A 20,333-nucleotide genomic window follows, 5' to 3' on the forward strand; every position below is an offset into this window, starting at 1 on the left:
TTCAGGCTTAGGTTTTCAGTTCTTCCGGAATTTTATTTTTGTGAACGGTATGAGGTCCAATTTAATTATTTTTCCATATATATAAGCACTTATGTATTTATTGAAGAGACTATCCTTTTCCCCACTGCTCTGCAATGCTATCTTTATCAAATATCAAGTGTCCATATATGTGAGGATCTGTTTTAAAACATTCTATTCTGTTCCATTGGCCTTTTTATCTATCCTTGTATCAGTAACATACTGAGTTAATTAGAACAGGTTAAATATAATAACAATAATAAATTGATATCCGGTAGAGCATGTCCTCTGACTCCATCAACTTTCTTTCTTGTTCTTGGCCCTTTAGCATTTTCATACAAATTTTAGACTTAGCTTATCATCTTCCATAAAATAACTTTTTGGGATTTTGATTGAGATTGCATCAAATTGATAATAAGCTTAGAGAATTCGCCTCTTTCTTACATAAATTTTAGAATCAGTTTTTCACATCCCACAAAAATCTGTTGGGATTTTGATTAGAAGTGCATTAAAAAATGGAGAGAATGAGCACATGTACAATATAGAGTCTTCCAATTCATGATAAACATTTATTCACCTCTTCTTTAATATCTGTTAATATTTTATAATTTTCTCTGTAGAGGTTTTGCACATCTTTTGTTAGATATATTTTCAGGTACTTAATATCTTTTAATGTTATATTAAATTATAGTTTAAACGTGTTCATCTTTTTATTACTTGAGTACAGAAATACAATTAATTTGTATAATTAATAGACTTTATTTTTTTGAACAGTTTTAGATTTACAGAAAAATTGAGCAGATAGTACAGAGAGTTCCCATATTATGTGCACACCCATACACACACTCCTTTCTCATTAACATCTTACATTAGTATGGAACATTTGTTACAATTAAACCAATATTGATACATTATTAACTAAACTCCACAGCTTATTCAGATTTCCTTAGTTTTTACTTAATGTCCTTTTTCTATTCTAGGAACCTATCTAAGATATCACATTATATCTAGTTATCATGTCTCCTTAGGCTCTTCTTGTCTCTGACAGTTTCTCAGACTTTCCTTGTTTTTGATGTCCTTGCAAGTTTTGAGAAGTTGGAATTTATCTGATGTTATTCTCATGATTAGACTAGGGTAGAGTTTTGGGAGAAGGATCACAAAAGTAAAGTGCCTTTTCCATCACATGATATCAAGGGTGCGTATTATCAACATGACTTACCATAGTTGATGTTGACCTTGATCACCAGGCTGAAGTAGTGTTTATCGGTCTCTCCACTCTTTTTCTCCCCTTTCTATACTGTCCTCTTTGGAAGGAAGTCACTATATGCTGCCCATACTTAAGAACTGGGGAGTTATGTTCTCCTCCCTTAGAATGGAGTACCTATGTCACTTATTTGGAATTCTTCTGCATGGGAGATTTGTCTCTTCTCCCTCACACTTACTAATTTATTCAATCATTTATTTATGCCAGTATGGACTCATGGATATTTATTTTATACTTTGGGCTATAACATAATATAAAACTTGTTTTATATAAAATTTATATCAATCTCTAAATTTTTTCTTAATTAAAATTTTTATTTTTTATTTTTTTATTAGTTTCAGGTGTACAAAGCAATGTAATAGTTAGACATTTACACCCCTCACAAAGTGGTAGCACCCCTCAATCTACTACCCCTCTAACATCGTATATAGCTGTTACAAAACCAATGACTATCTTCCCTATGCTGTACCCCACATCTTGTGTGTGGGGAATATATATATATATATATATATATATATATATATATATATATAAAATATATATATATATATATAAAATTTAATTATAGTTGACATTCTATATTATTCTACTTCAGCTTCAGATGTATAGCATATTGGTTAGGTATCAACACAGTCTATGAAGTGATCCCACTGGTAACTCCAGTGCCCATCTGGCACCCTATATAATCTTTACAACATTATTGATTATATTCCCTATACTGTATTTCATATCCCTGTGACTATATTGTGACTACTAATTTGCACTTTCTAATCCCTTCACCTTCTCCCTCATGCCCCCCATCTAGCAACCATCAGTTTTTTCTCTGTATCTCTGAGTCTATTTCTGTTTGCTCGTTTATTCTGTTCTTTAGATTCCACAGATAAGTGAGATCATATAGTATTTGTCTTTCTCAGTCTGATTTATTTCACTTAACATAATATTCTCTAGGTTCATCATGTTGTTGCAAATGGTAAGATTTTATTCTTTTTTATGGTCAAGTAATTCTCCATTGTATAAATGTACCAGTTTCTTTAAACAATCGTCGATTGATGGGCGTTTCGGTTGTTTCCATCTCGTGGCTATTGTGAATAGCGCTGCAATAAACATAGGGTTGTATATATATTTTTTGAATTACTGTTTTGGATTCCTTTGGATAGATACCCAGGAGTGGAATTGCTGGTAGTTCCATAAGGTAGTTCCATTTTCAATTTTTTGAGATACCTCCCATACTCTTTTCCATGTTGGCTGCACCAATCTGCATTTCTACCAACAGTGCATGAGGGTTCCCTTTCTCCACATCCTGCCTGTTGATTTATTGATGATAGCCATTCTGACCGGAGTGAGGTGGTATCTCATTGTGGTTTTAATTTGCATTTCTCTAATGATTAGTGACATTGAGCATTTTTTCATATGTCTGTTGGCCATCTGTATGTCCTCTTTAGAGAAATGTCTCTTCATGTCTTCTGCCCATTTTTAAATTGGGTTGTTTGTTTTCTTGGTGTTGAGTTATATAAGTTGTTTTTTTAATTAAATTTTGGATATTAACTCTTTATCAGATGTACCATTGGCAAATATCTTCTTCCATTCAATAGGATGCCTTTTGTTTTATTGATGGTTTTCTTTGCTATGAAAAAACTTTTTAGTTTGATGCAGTCTCACATATTTGTTTTTTCTTTTGCTTCCCTTGCCCGAGTGGACATATCAGTAAAAATATTACTAAGGGTAATGTCTGTGAATTTACACTCTATATTTTCTTCTAGGAGTTTTATGATTTTGGATAATACATTTAAGTCTTTAATCAACTTTGAATTTATTCTTGTATATGGCGTAAGCGGGTGGTCCAGTTTCAGTTTTTTGCATGATTCTGTCCAGTTTTCCCAGTGCCATTATTAAATAGACTGTCTTTACCCCAATGTAAATTCTTGCTTCCATTGTCATAGATTAAATGACCATATAGGCCTGGATTTATTTCTGGGCTCTCTCTTCTGTTCCATTGATCTATGCCTCTGTTTTTATGCCAGCACCATGCTGTTTTTATTGCTATAGACTTGTAGTATGATTTGATGTCAGGTAGCATGATACCTCCCATTTTGTTCTTATTTCTCAAGATTGCTGTGGGTACTTGGGGTCTTTTATGGTTCCATATAAATTTTAGGACTATTTGTTTCAGTTCTGTGAAAAATGTCATTGATAGTTTGATAGGGATTGCATTGAATCTATATATTGCCTTAGGTAGTGTGGACATTTTAACTAAAAATTTTTTCTTTAAAATTTTTATATATTATTTATTTATCTTTTACATTTTAAAAGTTTATTTGAAGATTCTTTTGGAATGTCTACATATACAATTATATAACTTGCAAATAATAAGAGTTTGGTTTCGTCCTCATCAGATATATTTCCAAAACTTTTATTTTCTTTGCTAATGGACTGGTTAGGACTTCTAGTACAATGTTGAATAGCAGTCATCTTGATCCCAACCTCAAAGGGAGAGCTTTTAAGATTTCACAATTACGTATGACATTTCCTGTAGGTTTTTTAAATAGGTACCTTTATTAGATTACTAAATTCTCTTCTTTTAAGTATTTTTTTTTAAATATTATGAATGGATGATGAATTTTATCAAATACTTTTCTTCATTTATTGAGATGATCAAACACTTTTTCTCCTTTGTTAATACAATTAATTACACGAATGACTTTTTATTAAAGTTATATCTCTACATGCAATATAATACATATATATTTTGCACTTACATATATATACATTATATACCTATACATCATATTATATCTCAAACCAAAAACCTTAAATTAGCCTTTGAGTCTCTATTTCAGTTCTTAAAAATTACAGCACTGCATATGGATCAATGAATACTATAGGAGGTAAAGATATTCAACTTCTCTACTCAGGTAAAACTAATGGAATTCCAAGTTTTTTTCCTTTGCCATTCACCCCTACAGTCTTTCTGGACAATTGCTGTATGTTAATGGTAGGTAAAAAGGTGGTAATGTCATTTAAGATGCAAAACAAAATTAAAGATGCTAAAATCTTTGTCATCAAAGATTCAAAATAAGAATAAAAACTATAAAATCCTTTAAAATCAAAAGTAAAATCTTCTTGAACAAAAGTTGCATATTTGATTACCTTTTTCAGTCATATACAAGGAGGACCAAGAGTACCTTTATGTTAAATCAGTTGCAAGTAAAAACTTTTTAAAAGCTTTATTTTCAGTATAGAAATTTACAGTTGTGTGGTATGAAGGCAAATAAAAAATCCTAGCGCTATTGAAATACCCATGTGATTTGGGTGATATTAATTATCAGTTAATAATCTGAGTCAAATTGAAATTTGAAAGAATATTAGAAATTATTATTGGCTCTTTGTTTCATATTGCCTTAGATTTTCTATATGGTGTATTATATGTAGAGTTTTTTTTGTAGGAATCCACACGCCAAATGAGTTACTTTTTAGATGTATTTCTATTTCCTCAAGAAGATTTAATTTTAAATTCAACTGTCCTTATGTGGCCTTGGAAAATTAATCCCATCTTTGATGAAAATGATGAGGTAAATGTATTTTTAAGCATGAATTTTATATTCTGACATTGACATTTTAAGCACATTGTTTATTTAATTTTCATGCATACTTGCCATCTATCTTTAAAAAGTAACTGTGTCAATATGAGTTTTCGGCTAGCAACATTTATGGCTCTGCAGGTTTAAGACAGGGTGTTAGGCTTAACTCACAGGATCTGGTAAGAAGTGGGGCTAAAGTTAAAGAAGTCAGAACTATTATATAAGTTGATGATAAAAATAATAGTAAGCACTGCACTAACTGTTTTCCATTTATTAAATCATTTAATACAAAAATCCCAGGTAGTCTTATTTTTCCCATTTTATAGATAAGAAAAATGTCTCAGAGAAATTAAATAACTTGCCCAATATCACAGAGATAAGAAGTAGCAGGATTTTGTATCAGACTTGGTTTAGGTTTTGAAAAAGTCCTAACGTAAACCAGTTTCTCCTAAATTTGGAAGTAAAATGGTATAGTAGTTTAAAGCATGGACTTAAGTCAGATAAACCAAAGTTCTAATCCGAATTTTTAGTTTTATGATTTTATGACATTGGACATGCCTCTTGACCTCTATAAGCCTAAATTTCTTCATCTCTGAAATGTAGGTAAGGTGTTTAATAGTTCTTGATACATAGCATGTGCTCAATAAATGGTAGCTTTTATTATTATCTCAGAATCTGTTAAAGTATCTGATTAATAAATAAAAGTTGTTACAGTCACTGGAGATCTAGGAAAAATTGTTTGTGTAGTTTACTAGTTTTTGCATTTTAGTGTCAGTCAATGTATTATTTTTGCACTCATTTTTACTTCTGTAATAGTTTTTATTATACAAAGCATTCAGATTTCTGATTTGATAACTCCTTTGTAACAAAATAATTAACATGATTATATTGTCTTTTTAAAAGCTCATTGAAAATGCTAAACATAAAAAAGAAAATGAGCTTATAGTCAAGAGAGAGAAACTAATCTTGGAAATAGAAAAGGAATCACGCCGCATGGAAGAATTTACAGAATTTGCAGAACTGGACCACATGCATCAGGTCTGATCAATACGTAAGACCGTAGTTGTGGCTGGCTCACAGATTCACATAGGGCATGTTTGCATACATTTAAAAATATAGAAAAACATGTGTTTACTATGGCAAACAGGGGCCTGACTGATAGGCCTGGGACTGGGACTATTTATGTGAGTTTTTGTGTGACTTAATTTTCTAAGATATAGCCATACTTTTTTGCTCTCTATCATAGTAATGTTGTAAAGCTGATATTTAAAGTTGTTATGTAAATGCAAGGACATAGCCAATGCAGTATCATGTAATCTTATTTTTAACATTACTTGGATATTTTTTAAGATAAGAAATTATTTGCTTTCAGTATGTCATCGATGTAAGACAACTACAGAAACGTATTCAGGAATCTGAAGAAGCAGTTCAGTTTATTAATAAAGAAGAGGAACTTTTCAAATGGGAATTGACAAAATATCCTGAACTGGATAAATTAAAAGTTACCATTGAGCCCTATCAAAAGTTTTTTAATTTAGTTTTGAAGTGGCAACGAACAGAAAAACGGTAATTTTTGGTAATGTAATAAAAATTAAGCAAATGATGTGAAAAGATTCTAAAATGAATGAATGTATATTGATTTTTTTGGTGTTGTTGGCTAAGTGTTTAAAGTAGGACTTATCTGCTCATTTGAAAGAGAACCCAGTAGCATATAGGAGAAGCATCAAATATTTCTAAGGTGTCACCTTAGCTTAGTAATATAGTACCTAAAAGTATCACTTGGGTTTTTCAGAGTTGATTCATTTTTTATGTAATTAATTAATCTGACTAATGTTCACATCAAAAATATGGAGTCAAATCTGCATTTTATTTGGGTACTGTTAGTCATCCATTTACAGTCTGATGCATATTTTTAGCCTTGCAGCATAGTTGAAATGATTGTTTTAATCTTGTCTCTCTATTATCTGCTCTATCAGTGTGATTTTAACTACTCTTGCTCTCAATTGTTTCTCTTGTGAAATCAGAGACCTAGCCTAAAGAATCTCTAAAACCCCTTTAAATTCCAGAGTCTCTGAGTTTAATTATTTTTTTTTTCAATTTAGGTGGATGGATGGAGGGTTTTTGGATCTTAATGGAGAAAGCATGGAAGCTGATGTAGATGAATTTTCCCGAGAGATTTTTAAGACACTGAAATTTTTCCAAATGAAGCAAAAGAAGGAAATACAAGAACAAAGAAAGGCAGCAAAAAGACGATCTCTGGGAGAAGAGAAAATTGAAGAACAACCTAAAGATAATCCTACTATTACTATGTGCTCTACAGTAATGGAGCAGATAAAAGTTTTTAAGGTATAAACACAGTTAATGATATTTTAGAAAACCCTAGTAGAACTATTCCATCATCAAGTGCCAATGAAGAGAAATAGAGAGATTTGGAAGCAAGACCAAAGTTGAATCTAGAACAACACTTGGTCTATTACTCAATTTGTGCTTCATTTTTTCCTGATGTTGTCATCGAAATCAATTCCTTCATATAACATCTCCTGACAAAATAATAGACTATACTGACTAGCTACAATGCTATAAAGCATTGTAAGGGTGAAAAAAAGAGGGTGAAAAAATAACTAAGACAGACCAATTAACTTGTACTAAGAGCAGCAGCACAGGGTAACAGCTGAGAAAGTTTTGGAGTCATACTACTTAGGTTTGTATCACAGTTCTGTGTTTGGTAGTGGCATATCTTGGGCAAGATATACAGCCTCTTGTGCCTCAGTCACCTCATTTATAGAGGATAGTAACAGTTTTGTGACAGTTAGTATTGTATCCAACTTCCCAAGGCAGTAGTGACACGGGTTCTAATGGTAGTGCCCAGTTTCCACCACTGTCAACATGCTCAGAGTACAAACTCTGTGCTGGGATTTTGAGCATTGTTCTGTCTGCGTCTAGCAGTCTGAAGTTCCATGAGCTGTCTGATTTTTCTTTTCATTTAATAATTTTTTATTTTTCAATTATAATTGACATACAATATTATATTAATTTCAGGTATACAACATAATGATTAGACATTTATATAACTCACGAAGTGATCACCCTGATAAATCTAGTACCCGTCTGACACCATAGTTATTACAGTATTTTTAACTATATTGCTTATGCAATACTTTACATCCCCATGAATGACTATTTTATAAGTACCAATTTGTAGTTCTGAATCCCTCCCACTTTTTCACGTATCCTCCAAACCCATGTTCCATCTGGCAACCATGAAAATGTTTTCTGAATCTGAGTTTCTGTTTTGTTTGCTTGTTTATTTTGCTTCTTAGATTCCACATGTAAGTGAAATCATATGGTATTTGTCTTTCTCTGACTTATTTCACTTAGACTAAGTCTCATGGTCGGTGGTTACAGATGGCAAAATTTAATTTTTTTAAATGGCTGAGTAGTATTCTATTGTATACATGTACCACCTCTTCTTTATCCATTCATCCATTGATGCACACCCAGGTTGCCTCCATATCTTGGCCATTGTAAATAATGCTGCAATGAACATGTGGATATACCCGTTCCCTCATGTATTATTTTGAATTTCTTTGGATAAATACCCAGAAATGGAATTGTTGGGTTCTTCTGTCTCTTGTTATAGCCTTTGTTATGTCTGGTATACGTTGCTAACCCAGCTTTTTTTTTTTCATTCCCATTTTCATGAAATACGTTTTTCTATCCCTTTATTTTCAGTCTGTGTGTGTCTTTCAATCTAACATGAGTGTCTTTTAGGCAGCTTATGCAAAGGTATTGCATTATTCATATATTTTATCTTTTTTTCCTACTTAAAGGAGTCCCCTTAACATTTCTTTTTTTAATTATTTAATTTATTTTAAATGCTTGGACTTGATTCTTATTTTTTAAAATAAATTTTATTGGGGAATATTAGGGAACAGTGTGTTTCTCCAGGGCCCATCAGCTCCAAGTCGTTGCCCTCCGAGCTCCAAGTCCAGAATTGAACCGGCAACCTTGTGGTTGAGAGCCCACTGGCCCATGTGGGAATCGAACTGGCAGCCTTCGGAGTTAGGAGCATGGAGCTCCAACTGCCTGAGCCACTGGGCCGGCCTTCTCTCTTCTATATGCATCATTTCCAAGTTTGTATCTTTGATATAACTAATTCCTTCTTCCATCTATTCAGCCCTATTTTCTTAGCTCACTCTTTCATTCTTCGTCCCTTTTACTGAGTTTTTTTAAATTGCTTGTTTTTTAAATTTTGATTTATTTAAGTGTGTTTTTCCAGAATTCATCAGCTCCAAGTCAAGTAGTTGTTTCAATCTAGTTGTGGAGGGCGCAGCTCACAGTGGCCCATGTGGGGATCAGACTGGCAACCTTGTTGTTAAGAGCACTGTGCTCTAACCAACTGAGCTATCCAGCCGCCCCTTTTGTTGAGTTCTTTAGCTCCATAATTTCCATTTGGTTCTTTTTACAAATTTTAATCTCTTTGGTGACATATTCATTTTTAAAATTGATTTTATTTCTGAGTTCATTAAACTGCTTATCTGAGTTTTCTTGCATCTTGAGTTTTTTCAGAACTGCAATCTTGAATTCTTTGTCATTTAAGTCACATATTTCCAGTCTTAAGTTTATTTTCTGGAGATTTTTCATTTTCTTTACCTTTGCTATTCATGGTAATTAATGTATTATTTCTCTTCCTGGGTATCTACGGGAATGAATTCTACAGCAGGTTGATATGAAGAGGTTTTTCTTTTGTTTTCCAGTAGGTAGCACTGGAGCATTTTATTTTCTATTGCCCTGTTCCAGCTTCTAGTGAAAGATTTCTTGTGGAGGTGGGTGTCTCCTCTGTGACCAGGTCGCCTGGGTCTCAGGGCACTGCCCCTTTGGGAGGATTTGATTGGCAATAGGGTTCTGAGTTGTTGAAATCCCTGTGCTGACCGTATAGCCAGATGCAGAGCTGTGTGCCTCAGCAGTCCTGGCTGCCCCCTCTGGAATCAGCCATGAAAGGTAGGGGAGTGTTAGGCTGAGAGAGGTGGCTGGTGTGTTTGTGGCCTTGTTCTCCTCCAAGTAATGGTGATTGCCAGACTACAGCTGCCTCACCCATCTCGCTTCTTTCTTGTCTCTGGAATTAGCCACAGTGCCCCTGCTACTCAGGAACTCTGTCTCCAGTTCTCAGGACTGTTGATATTCTGCTTTTTAATCTGACACTGCTACAGCCTCTTCTGGGGCTCACCCGCTAGCACTAGGAGGGTGTGAAGGAGGTGAGCTCTGTGAGGGTAGGGGGAAGTGGCCTGGCTCCATGGCTTTTTTTCCTGCCTGGCACTGAAGGATGTTAGACGACAGTTATCACACTTCTGTATTCAGTCTTTGCCCCAAGGTCTTCAGCCATGTTATATGCTAATCACTAAGGCAGGGTTTGTCAGGGCCACTGAGAGTGTATCTGAAATCTCAATCCTCTCCTCTGCTTGGACCAGTTTGCTCCGGGGTGCATTCACGGCCCCCACCTCTGCACTGCTCCCTTTCCTACTCCTGTTTGCCCTGATTTGCCCACCTTCAGATATTTGATACGCTGATCTCTCAGACTTGTTTTTGTGTTGCACAGGGAATCCTTTGTTGAATTACAGTTGTTCAACATATTGTAACTTCAAAGAAAGAGATCAAGGGGGACCTCTCATACCTCTATGTTTCTGATTTCACCAGTATTGCTATGTTAACAATATACATTCTTCCATTATATGATTATGGGGTGTCTTTCCATTTATTTAGTTTTTCTTTAATTTCTTCTAACAATTTGTAATTTTCTGTGTATAAGTTTTGTACTTCTTTTATTAAATTTATTCCAAACTATTTTATACTTCTTGATGTTATTATGCGTGGGATTTCCCCCCCTTACTTTCAGTTTTGGATTGTTTATTGCTAGTTTATAGAAATACAATTGATTTTTGTAAATTGATATTGTATCTTTCAATCTTGCTCAACTCATTTATTAGTTATCAACAGTTTTTAAATAAATGAATTCCTTAGGATTTTATATATACAAGATCATGTCATCTGAAAATACAGATAGTTGTACTTCCTTTCCAACTTAAATACCTTTTATTTATTTTTCTCTACTTGGCTTTGATATTGACATTAGTTAGAGTCTTCTAGCTCGATTTTTTTTATTGTCCATGTCACACAAATTGACTTTTGACCCTTAGGGAGAGTACAACATGGTAAGACAAATAGGCTATGGAAACTGGTTGTAATACAAGGCATAATGAAGAAAGTTTCAGGTAGAGGACAGCAGTATCCTGTGAGAGAATAGGACATGGAGCAATTAATATTGTCGTTTGAAGGACAGATAAGGCTTTACTAAGAAGGTAACCAGAGTGTGATTTTAATGGGCTTTGAATTGGATTGGGAAGAAGATAAGTATTCTTTATCTTTCTTTCTTAACACATTTTTTATGTCTAATACTCAAAAAATATATGCAACATATATATGAATTATGTAGTATAACAAGAAAATGAACACCCATGAACCCTTCCCTCTACTTTAAAATTGTAAGATTATCAATACTGTTGCTTTTCTCTGTGTATTCTTTTCCTATTTTATCTTCTTAATATCCCTTAAAGGTAAGTGTGTCATAAATTCTGTGTTTGTAATTCTCTTGCTTTTTTTGTTTTATCAATTTGTATATGACAATTCATAAAAAAAGTATCATCTTGATTGTTTTTTCGCTCAACATTTTGTTTCTAAGACTCATCCACATTCTTTGGTGTAACTATAGTTCCTTCATTTTCACTGCTATATATTATTGCTTACTTACCTAATTTATTAATTTTCCTACTTATAGTCATGTGAACAAAAATCTCTGCCCTCATAGTACTTACATTCTACTTGCATTTCATATTTCTTTCTCTGTGAAATGCTTATTTATGCCTTATGATTCTTTTCGTCATTGTTTTGGTTGTTCTTTCTGTTGTTATTGTTAATTTATGAAATTTTTATAATCTGTATAATAACCCTTTGTCACTATTATAATAATGAATCTATCAGTGCATGGTATTTATCTTTATTTGGATTTTCTTTAACATCTTTTAAAATTATATAGTTTCTCCAAAATAGCTTTGCACAGCTATCATTTGATTTATCCCTAGGCACTTTATTTTGTTGTTGTTGCATTTGTAAATTGATCTCTTTGTTAATTATGTTTTATATCTGAGGCTGATATATAGAAATTCTATTTAATTTCTTTATGTTATTTTAATGTCCCACCACTATAAATAGACAATAATCTGTGAACAATATCATTTTAAAAAAATGTTTATTCCTTATATCTTTTATTTATTTATATTAATTGCTTCACTGGCTGAGACCTCAATACGATGCTGATTAGAAGTAGTAACAATGAGTATGCTTATGTTGTTCCTGATTTTTTAAAAAATGTTCTAATGTCAGAATCAAGAATGATGAACTTAGTGTTTTTGTTGAATATCTAATTTTCATTTCCAAACAAAAGTAACATTTTGGCATTTTGATGCAGGCTTTTTCCCCATTAATGTTATTTGTATGTGTGCTGATAACAATATATTAATATTATGTTATGTTATACTATCTATTTCTACATTTAACATATGTAACAGCTTGTATTTAATAATGCAACAATTTTAATTACCATAGTTTTATTTTATACTTTAATATCTTATAGAACATTTAGCCCTATTCTTTATTACTCTTAAAATTTTTCTGGCTATTTCTACATGTTTATTTGTGCAGATGACCTTTAGAATCATTTTGTTAGTTTCTCTTCCTCTCCAAATCTTATTGGGATTTTGATTTGGTTCATTAAATATCTTAAATAATTTTAAATGTATGTGTATGAAAGTCAAATGAGTGACTCATTATCATTTATATTTTCACCATTAGGAAAATATCCCTACTGTCTCCATCCTATGCAATCCAGGACTGAGAACACGTCACTGGAAGCAGATATCAGAAATTGTAGGCTATGACTTGACTCCAGACTCTGGAACTACTCTGAGAAAAGTTTTAAGATTAAGCCTTGCACCGTACTTGGAACAATTTGAAGTGATAAGTGCAGGTGCAAGCAAGGTAAATATGAAATGAAGATCTGCTGAAAAACTTCATTTGATGCTTGTTAATCAAATAATCATAGTTTGTGGTTGTATGTATAGTACTGGATAGCAGTTGGAGGAGATGGAGAAACGGGATAGGAGACCACTCTTTTCTTCTCTCACAAAGTGTGTGCTTCTATGCTACTTCCTTGTCCTGAATCCAGACTAGAAATGGCTTCTTTGACCTCTTCTTAATTCTGCCACATTCTGATATGCGTGGATGATATGCTAGTCTTGATATATAATTTTTCCATTAAGAATACTGGGTGCTTGTGTCTGTGGCATATGATGTGTGTGTGTTCTAGCAGAATAAGTATAGCCCTCTAGGGTTCTTGAAATACACAGAAAGCATCTTTAGACTGGAGAAAGGCCACTTCAGGTGAAGTCCAACAGGTATTTTATTCTGTTGTCTCTTTTAATACTGACAGCAGTAGTTTTTTAAATATGTTAATATGGTGAAGTATAGTATTCAATTTTTAATATTAAATCAACTTTTTACATCCCTGGAATAAACCCTCTATGATAAATGTGCAATAATTTTTATGTACAGATATTAATATAAAGATTTGTATCTATATATGTGAATTGAGATTGGCCTGAAATTATCCCTTTTTTAAATTAAAGTTTATTGAGGTGACAATTGTTAGTAAAGTTACATAGGTTTCAAGTGTACAATTCTGTAATACATCATCTATATATTACATTGTGTGTTCACCACCCAGAGTCAGTTCTCCTTCCATCACCATATATTTGATCCCTGCCACCCCTCTCCCCTCTTAAAGTCTGGTAACTTCTAAACTATTGTCTGTGTCTATGATTTTTTTTCTTTATTTGTTTGTCTTGTTCCTTTGTTCAGTTTTATATTCCACATATTAGTCTAATCACATGGTTCTCGACTTTTTCTGTCTGACTTATTTAGCTTAGCATAATCTCAAGATCCATCCATGTTTTCATAGCAAGTGAATTTTTTTAAACTACATTATTGTTCTCCTTAGGAATTTTTAAATTGTTTAGCCACAGATTATTTTTAAACTGTGAAATGCATCAAATGCTTACTGAGTTCACGAGGGAAAATAAATATAGTAAATAAGATTCTTTCTTCACCATCCCATTCTTTCTCGTTTCCTCCATTTTAGGAATTTTCATTAGAGAAAGCCATGCATACAATGATAGGAACTTGGGAAGATATTGCTTTTCATATAAGTCTATATCGTGAAACTGGCGTCTGTATTCTTTCTTCAGTAGATGAGATTCAGGCTCTCCTTGATGATCAAATTATAAAAACTCAGACAATGAGAGGCTCACCTTTCATCAAACCATTTGAAAAAGAGATCAAGGTATGTTAAATATAATAGCTCCTGGTCATTTATAAAAAATTGCAATCTTATTACATATATACTCTAGTGGAAATAAGTCAGTTTGTTGGAGAGCTTTGGAGAAATACAGGAACAGATATTTAAAAATTAACGTGGAACATAAGAACATATATATAGAACATATATGTTCATATATAGAACATATCTGAGACATTAATAATTTTGAAAAGAACAAATTATGCTTTATTTTTAAAAATTTCCAGTGACAGTGAGTGACTTGGAAGGGAAATGATTCGTGTTATTTATTCCAGCTTTAGACAGACCAGATTCTGTTTCATGTTATATTTTTGTACCATGTAGTGAAGTTCTATATACCATGCTTTAATTATATTTGTGAACAACTAGCTTGAGGGTCTTTTGGAATAGTTAATGAATTATTTCACACTTGAGGAAAAACAAATGATATTTGAGACTATAAGATTATTTGATATCCTTATAGTTGATGTGGGTAAATACAGAAAGCAAACAAATTATAATAACTAATATTCATAGGTAGTGTCAAAATTCTACCTGGGGACTATATATAATGGGGAAAAGACAAACAACAAATGGATTTTCCCCCTTTTATATTTATTGATTTCTAACTATGTGCCAGATACTGTTCTAGGGGCTTTACATTTATTATTAACCCATTTAATTTCCATAACAGACTTTCAAGTTAGGTACTTTTATTATCTGTGTTCATAGATAAGGAATCTGAGGCATAGGAGGATAGGGAATTTACCCAAGTTTTCCCAGCTAATAAATGGCAAAGCTAGAATTCAAACCATGGTAGGCTACTTTTAATTTAAGTATAAATAGTGTTTTTATGAAATACGTCGCCTCTCTATATTTGGAGAAGACAAAGAATTGTGTTCTTCCAAAAGGACATAATGCTGCATATTTTCCCATCAATCAGGCTGACCTAGACTTTCCTGATAAGATATTATGTCTTTTGCAGAAGTTGCTTGTCTAACAAAGAGAATTTACAAGACAAATTTAAAAGCTCTCCTAGAGTTTTACAAACAATAAAAATATGAGGCCTAATCTCTTTTGACATTAGAATCTTAGGCCACATATTTAGGAATCAAAGAGAGATTACACAAATGACTTCAGCTAATGAAATATCTTGTTGATTCTACACCTTTGAGAGTAAGGAGACTTTTTTTAGTTAGTTAGTTTGTTTTCCAAATTGTGTTGATGTAGACCAGGGTTTTTTAACCCGGCACTAAAGACATTTTGGGCTGAATAATTCTTTGTTGTGGGGGCTGTCCTGTACATTGTAGGAAGTTTAGCAGCACTCGTGGCTTCTACCCTCTAGATATCAGTAGCACCCTCACCCTGTCAGTTGTGACAAATGAAAATGTCTCCCGACATTGTCAAATGTCCCTTGGGGTGGTGGGGGAGGATAGCCCCTAGGCTGATAACCACTGATGTAGAACAGGATATATTTTCGGATGCTTTTCGGACTTGGGATGGTTTACCTAGGAATTAGGAAATTGGTCTAAATAAGTAGTCATTTCCAATTGTGAGTTCCAAAGATTTAGGAAAACGTCAGACCTCCTAGAGTTTTTCTAAACCCATGTGAAGCACTCATAAGTGAGCTGCTGTGCATTGATTTAAAAATAACAGTAAATTTAAAATAAATATCCCTTGCTGGAATATATTATTTTGTCTTTAATAACTGGAATTTAGTAAACTATGCTTTTAATTAAGGCCTGGGAGGACCGTTTGATTCGAATACAAGAAACGATTGATGAATGGTTAAAAGTACAAGCTCAGTGGCTGTACTTGGAGCCCATTTTTTGTTCTGAGGATATCATGCAACAGATGCCAGAAGAAGGACGTCAATTTCAGACAGTAGACAGACATTGGAGGGATATCATGAAATTTTGTGCAAAAGATCCAAAGGTGAAGTGTTTGTTTTCTCTCTTACAAATAAAGGGGAACCTTTATGTTTGGCTATTAAAGAAAGCATTTGGCTTTTTTTTTTCTGATTACAAAAACAAAATCTGCTAATTGTATAAAAACTAGAAAGTTCAGAAAAAAATATAAGAAAGCATAAAGCATTAAAATAATTCTACTTATCAATTCATAAGATACACTGGTTATAACTCTATGTAGTGGAACTGCTTCAGAGATACATTTAACTCACTTCTACGATATATACTCACTGCTCCCCTCCTTGTAAAATAAATAGTAAAATAAAATAAAACGGATAAAGCAAGAGAGAGAGGATGGGTAGTATAGGTGACCTGACAGTCCATTCAATGATTAGATGCTTGGGAATGAACGGAAAAAAGAAATCTGCAATTCTCACAGTTGGTCTCACTTGCTGTGTGTATCTATCTCCTAGTGAATACGAGTATAGTACCAGGTTGAGTGTGAGTCTAATGTTGAAAGACAGATTATGTAGTTTTTATACACATAGTATGCATCTGGTATTCAACTTAAGAAATAATTTGTTTCAGTGTTGGGTGAACAAGTAGCTGTGCTGGACTTACTGAAAGTCAATAGCACACTGATATTTATGAGTTGTAAAGATTTTGCTTATATGTTGACTCTAGAACCTTTGTGAGACATAACTTCTTACAGATCAGAAGTCAACAAATTTTTTCTGCAAAGAGCCAGATGGTAAATATTTTAGGCTTTGTAAGATGCAGTTTTGTTGTTGTTATTGTTGCAACTAGTCAACTGTATCATCATTGTAGCGAGAAAGCAGCCAGACAGTACATAACTGAATGGATGTGTCTGAGCTACAATAAAGCTGTTTATGGACACTGACATTTTCATGTACCATGAACTATTATTTTAATTTTTCCAACCTTTTAAAAATGTAAAAATAATTCTTTTTGGGCCATACCTAAACTGGCATCACAATGCATATGTACATCAAAAAATTAAGTTGTACACTGTACATATATACAATTTTTATTTGTTGGTTGTACTCATAAAACTGAAAAAAAGAACTTATAGTAGGCTGGATTGAGCCCATGAGATGTAGTTTGTCAACTCATACATGTAGATTTAAGTTTATAGTTGACAGTTGTAAATGGAAAAATTATGTTACACGCCAACCTAATAGACTCTTCTCACATCATTCAATAAAGGAGAAATAAAAATATGCAAGACAGTTATACCTTTTCATTTATAACTAGCATCTTTGGATAAGAGGAGTTATGATTTATTGAATTTTAGTAGTTTTGTATTACAAAAACATTTCACAACTTTCATAAACCTTTTGGAATTTTAACATTTTTTGACATATAATTTAGATTAGTGTTTAGATTTTATATCTGTTATGTAAGTGATGAACTGAATGAATGTGTCTCTTTTAGGTTCTTGCTGCTACTTCTTTAACAGGTTTATTGGAAAAACTACAGAACTGCAATGAACTTTTGGAGAAAATTATGAAAGGGCTTAATGCATATCTTGAAAAGAAACGACTTTTCTTCCCTCGGTATAATGGATATTCAATTGTGCTATAATTAAACGCATTTTCTGATGTGTAATGAATTATAACTAAAGCTTGTGTGTTTGCATGTTTTTTCCTAGTTTTTTCTTCTTGTCTAATGATGAAATGTTAGAGATTCTATCAGAGACCAAAGATCCACTTAGAGTTCAGCCTCATTTAAAAAAATGCTTTGAGGGTATTGCTAAATTGGAGTTTCTTCCCAATTTGGACATTAAGGCCATGTATAGTTCTGAAGGTGAGCGAGTGGAGCTGATCGCACTTATTTCCACGTCTGCAGCACGAGGTGCTGTAGAAAAGTGGCTCATTCAAGTAGAAGATTTAATGCTCCAGAGTATTCGTGATGTGATCGCTGCATCCAGGCTGGTGTGTATCCTAGAATTAAATGTTTATCTTATATTCTATAAATGTTTTCTTTTAGGAGGTTTTAAATGGGCACCAGTAAATTAACACTTAAAGTTCTTACTATTTTAAACCATTTATTATTTTCTCTTTTTAAAAAATATTATTATTAAAATGATATTAGTAAGAATTGATGATAATATGTGATTAAATGCTACAAAAGAAGAAAGGTGGTATGAGGAAGAATACTAAGGTGCTTATAATTTAGAATAGGGGAGTGGTTCTAGTGATAGGCTCTTAGAGGAAGTGAAATTGAAACTGAGACCGTAAGGATAAGTAGCAATAACTAGGTAAAGAGCAAATGGGAGAGCATTTTGGTATCCTGTGTAAAAGAAACTCAAACGTGAGTGCATGATTTAGTTCACTTACTGCTGTTTACACGTAATTACTTAAAAACTCAAAATGAAATGAACAAACATTAAAGGAGGATATATATTTGAAAGAAATATAACACCTAGGCACTACACGTACCTTGCTTATGCTAATCTGGTTAACCTAATCTTGAATGATAAACTTCAGGATATTTCTTCTTTGGGAACCACAGGGAACATTTGTGTTGTTAAAAGAAATCATTTTTTTAAAATATTTTTTTTTAAATTGGGGAATATTGGGGGACAGTGAGTTTTTCCAGGGCCCATCAGCAGGTGCACCTCAGGTCCAAGTCCAGTCGCCATTTTCAATCTTAGTTGCAGGGGGCACAGCCGTCCCAACCCTCCCATGCGGGAATTGAACTGGCAACCTTGTTGTTAAGAGCACACACTCTAACCAACTGAGCCACCTGGCCGCCCAAAAAAGTCATTTTTAAAGGCATTGCAGCATTATATCAGCAACTCACTTTATATGAGTGAGGGATCCTTATTCCTTCACCAAGAGCCCTATGAAATTCATCTTCTTGCAGTGGCTATTCTGTTCAGCTTCAATGCTCCTGTAGATAAATCTTGACTTTTTAAAAATTTTTTTATACTTATGACACATAGTTAAATAAACTAAAACACATAAGAAAGAACAAAAAAAAAGTATTTCCTTAATAAGTATAGAAATTTACCTTCTATGTACTTAGCAATAGCTCATCCGTTCTTTGAAATTCATCCTTCTGTGAAGCTTAGGTCAGTTTGTCATTTCCATTTATTTCTAAATATTGCTAATTAAAAGGTATTTTAATAGCAATATATTTATATCCTTACATTAATATTGAAAGCATATCAAAGATGGTATTATATTAAAGATGGTGTTCTATTAAAAATAGTTTCTATTAGCATCAACTTCAAACTTTGTTCTGCAGTTGTCTTTTTAATTCATAATTTGAATCTGCTATTATCATTTATTTTTGAAGCAAGTTATTTTTTAACCCTCATCCCTTTAAATGAATTTTTATCATAAAAATGTTAGACAGATATGAAAGTATACTTTGAACTCAAAATCACAGGTTGTTCAATTATAATTGAACAAATATATAATTATTCAAATTATATACTCTGGTTATACAGTGTAGCTATGGATTAATAACACAAGGGTTCTAACTGCTCGTCCAGTTTTCCACCGAATTGTATAGTCTCCTTTTCAATTAAATCTTGGTGTCAATATATATAATCTATCAGATTGATTTATTTTCTTACTTTTTAATAAAATCCTTACATTTTATTATAATAGAACTAGTGGGTAGTCTATGTAGAAAACTTGACAACTCCTCACAGCAAAACAGCATAAAATCCATATGAATATTTCAAAAATATAATAATTATAAAAAAAATTCAGGTCTTTTAAATAGCCATCTGAAAATGTTCAAGTCTATGTGATATTCTAGCCTACAAATGTACCAAATATTGCACTTCCCTATTGTTAGACATTAGGCTTTTTTTCTTCCCTTCATAATCTTTTGAAGTTAGAAATGCTTTTCAATTGTTCAGGCTTATCCAGACTCTGCAAGAAGCAACTGGGTTCGAGAGTGGCCTGGCCAAGTTGTACTTTGTGTTTCTCAAATGTTCTGGACTTCTGAGACACAGGAAGTTATAAGTGGTGGGACAGAGGTAAAGCATTATTTGATTTTAAATAACATTCTTTTCTACATGTTGTGTTTCTTAGTTAGCTTATTTATTCTTCGCAAAGCCAATTCCCCCCCTCCCCAATTTC

The 20,333-nt window shown here is 32.9% G+C and overlaps 1 protein-coding gene across 1 annotated transcript in view; it reads left to right on the forward strand.

Moving 5' to 3' along the window:
• The window catches only part of DNAH12 (dynein axonemal heavy chain 12), a 175,544-nt gene that overhangs the window by 40,200 nt on the left and 115,011 nt on the right, over positions 1-20,333 (forward strand). Inside the window, exons 14-23 of the mRNA XM_081072623.1 lie at positions 4,726-4,851; positions 5,764-5,898; positions 6,233-6,426; positions 6,963-7,206; positions 12,766-12,951; positions 14,111-14,311; positions 16,046-16,240; positions 17,668-17,789; positions 17,885-18,167; positions 20,111-20,230. Of these exons, the coding sequence (XP_080928749.1) occupies positions 4,726-4,851; positions 5,764-5,898; positions 6,233-6,426; positions 6,963-7,206; positions 12,766-12,951; positions 14,111-14,311; positions 16,046-16,240; positions 17,668-17,789; positions 17,885-18,167; positions 20,111-20,230 (1,806 nt within the window). The remainder of the gene's footprint in view (positions 1-4,725; positions 4,852-5,763; positions 5,899-6,232; positions 6,427-6,962; positions 7,207-12,765; positions 12,952-14,110; positions 14,312-16,045; positions 16,241-17,667; positions 17,790-17,884; positions 18,168-20,110; positions 20,231-20,333) is intronic.

This window comes from Rhinolophus hipposideros, assembly GCF_964194185.1.
Source record: "Rhinolophus hipposideros genome assembly, chromosome: 14".
NCBI lineage: Eukaryota > Metazoa > Chordata > Mammalia > Chiroptera > Rhinolophidae > Rhinolophus > Rhinolophus hipposideros.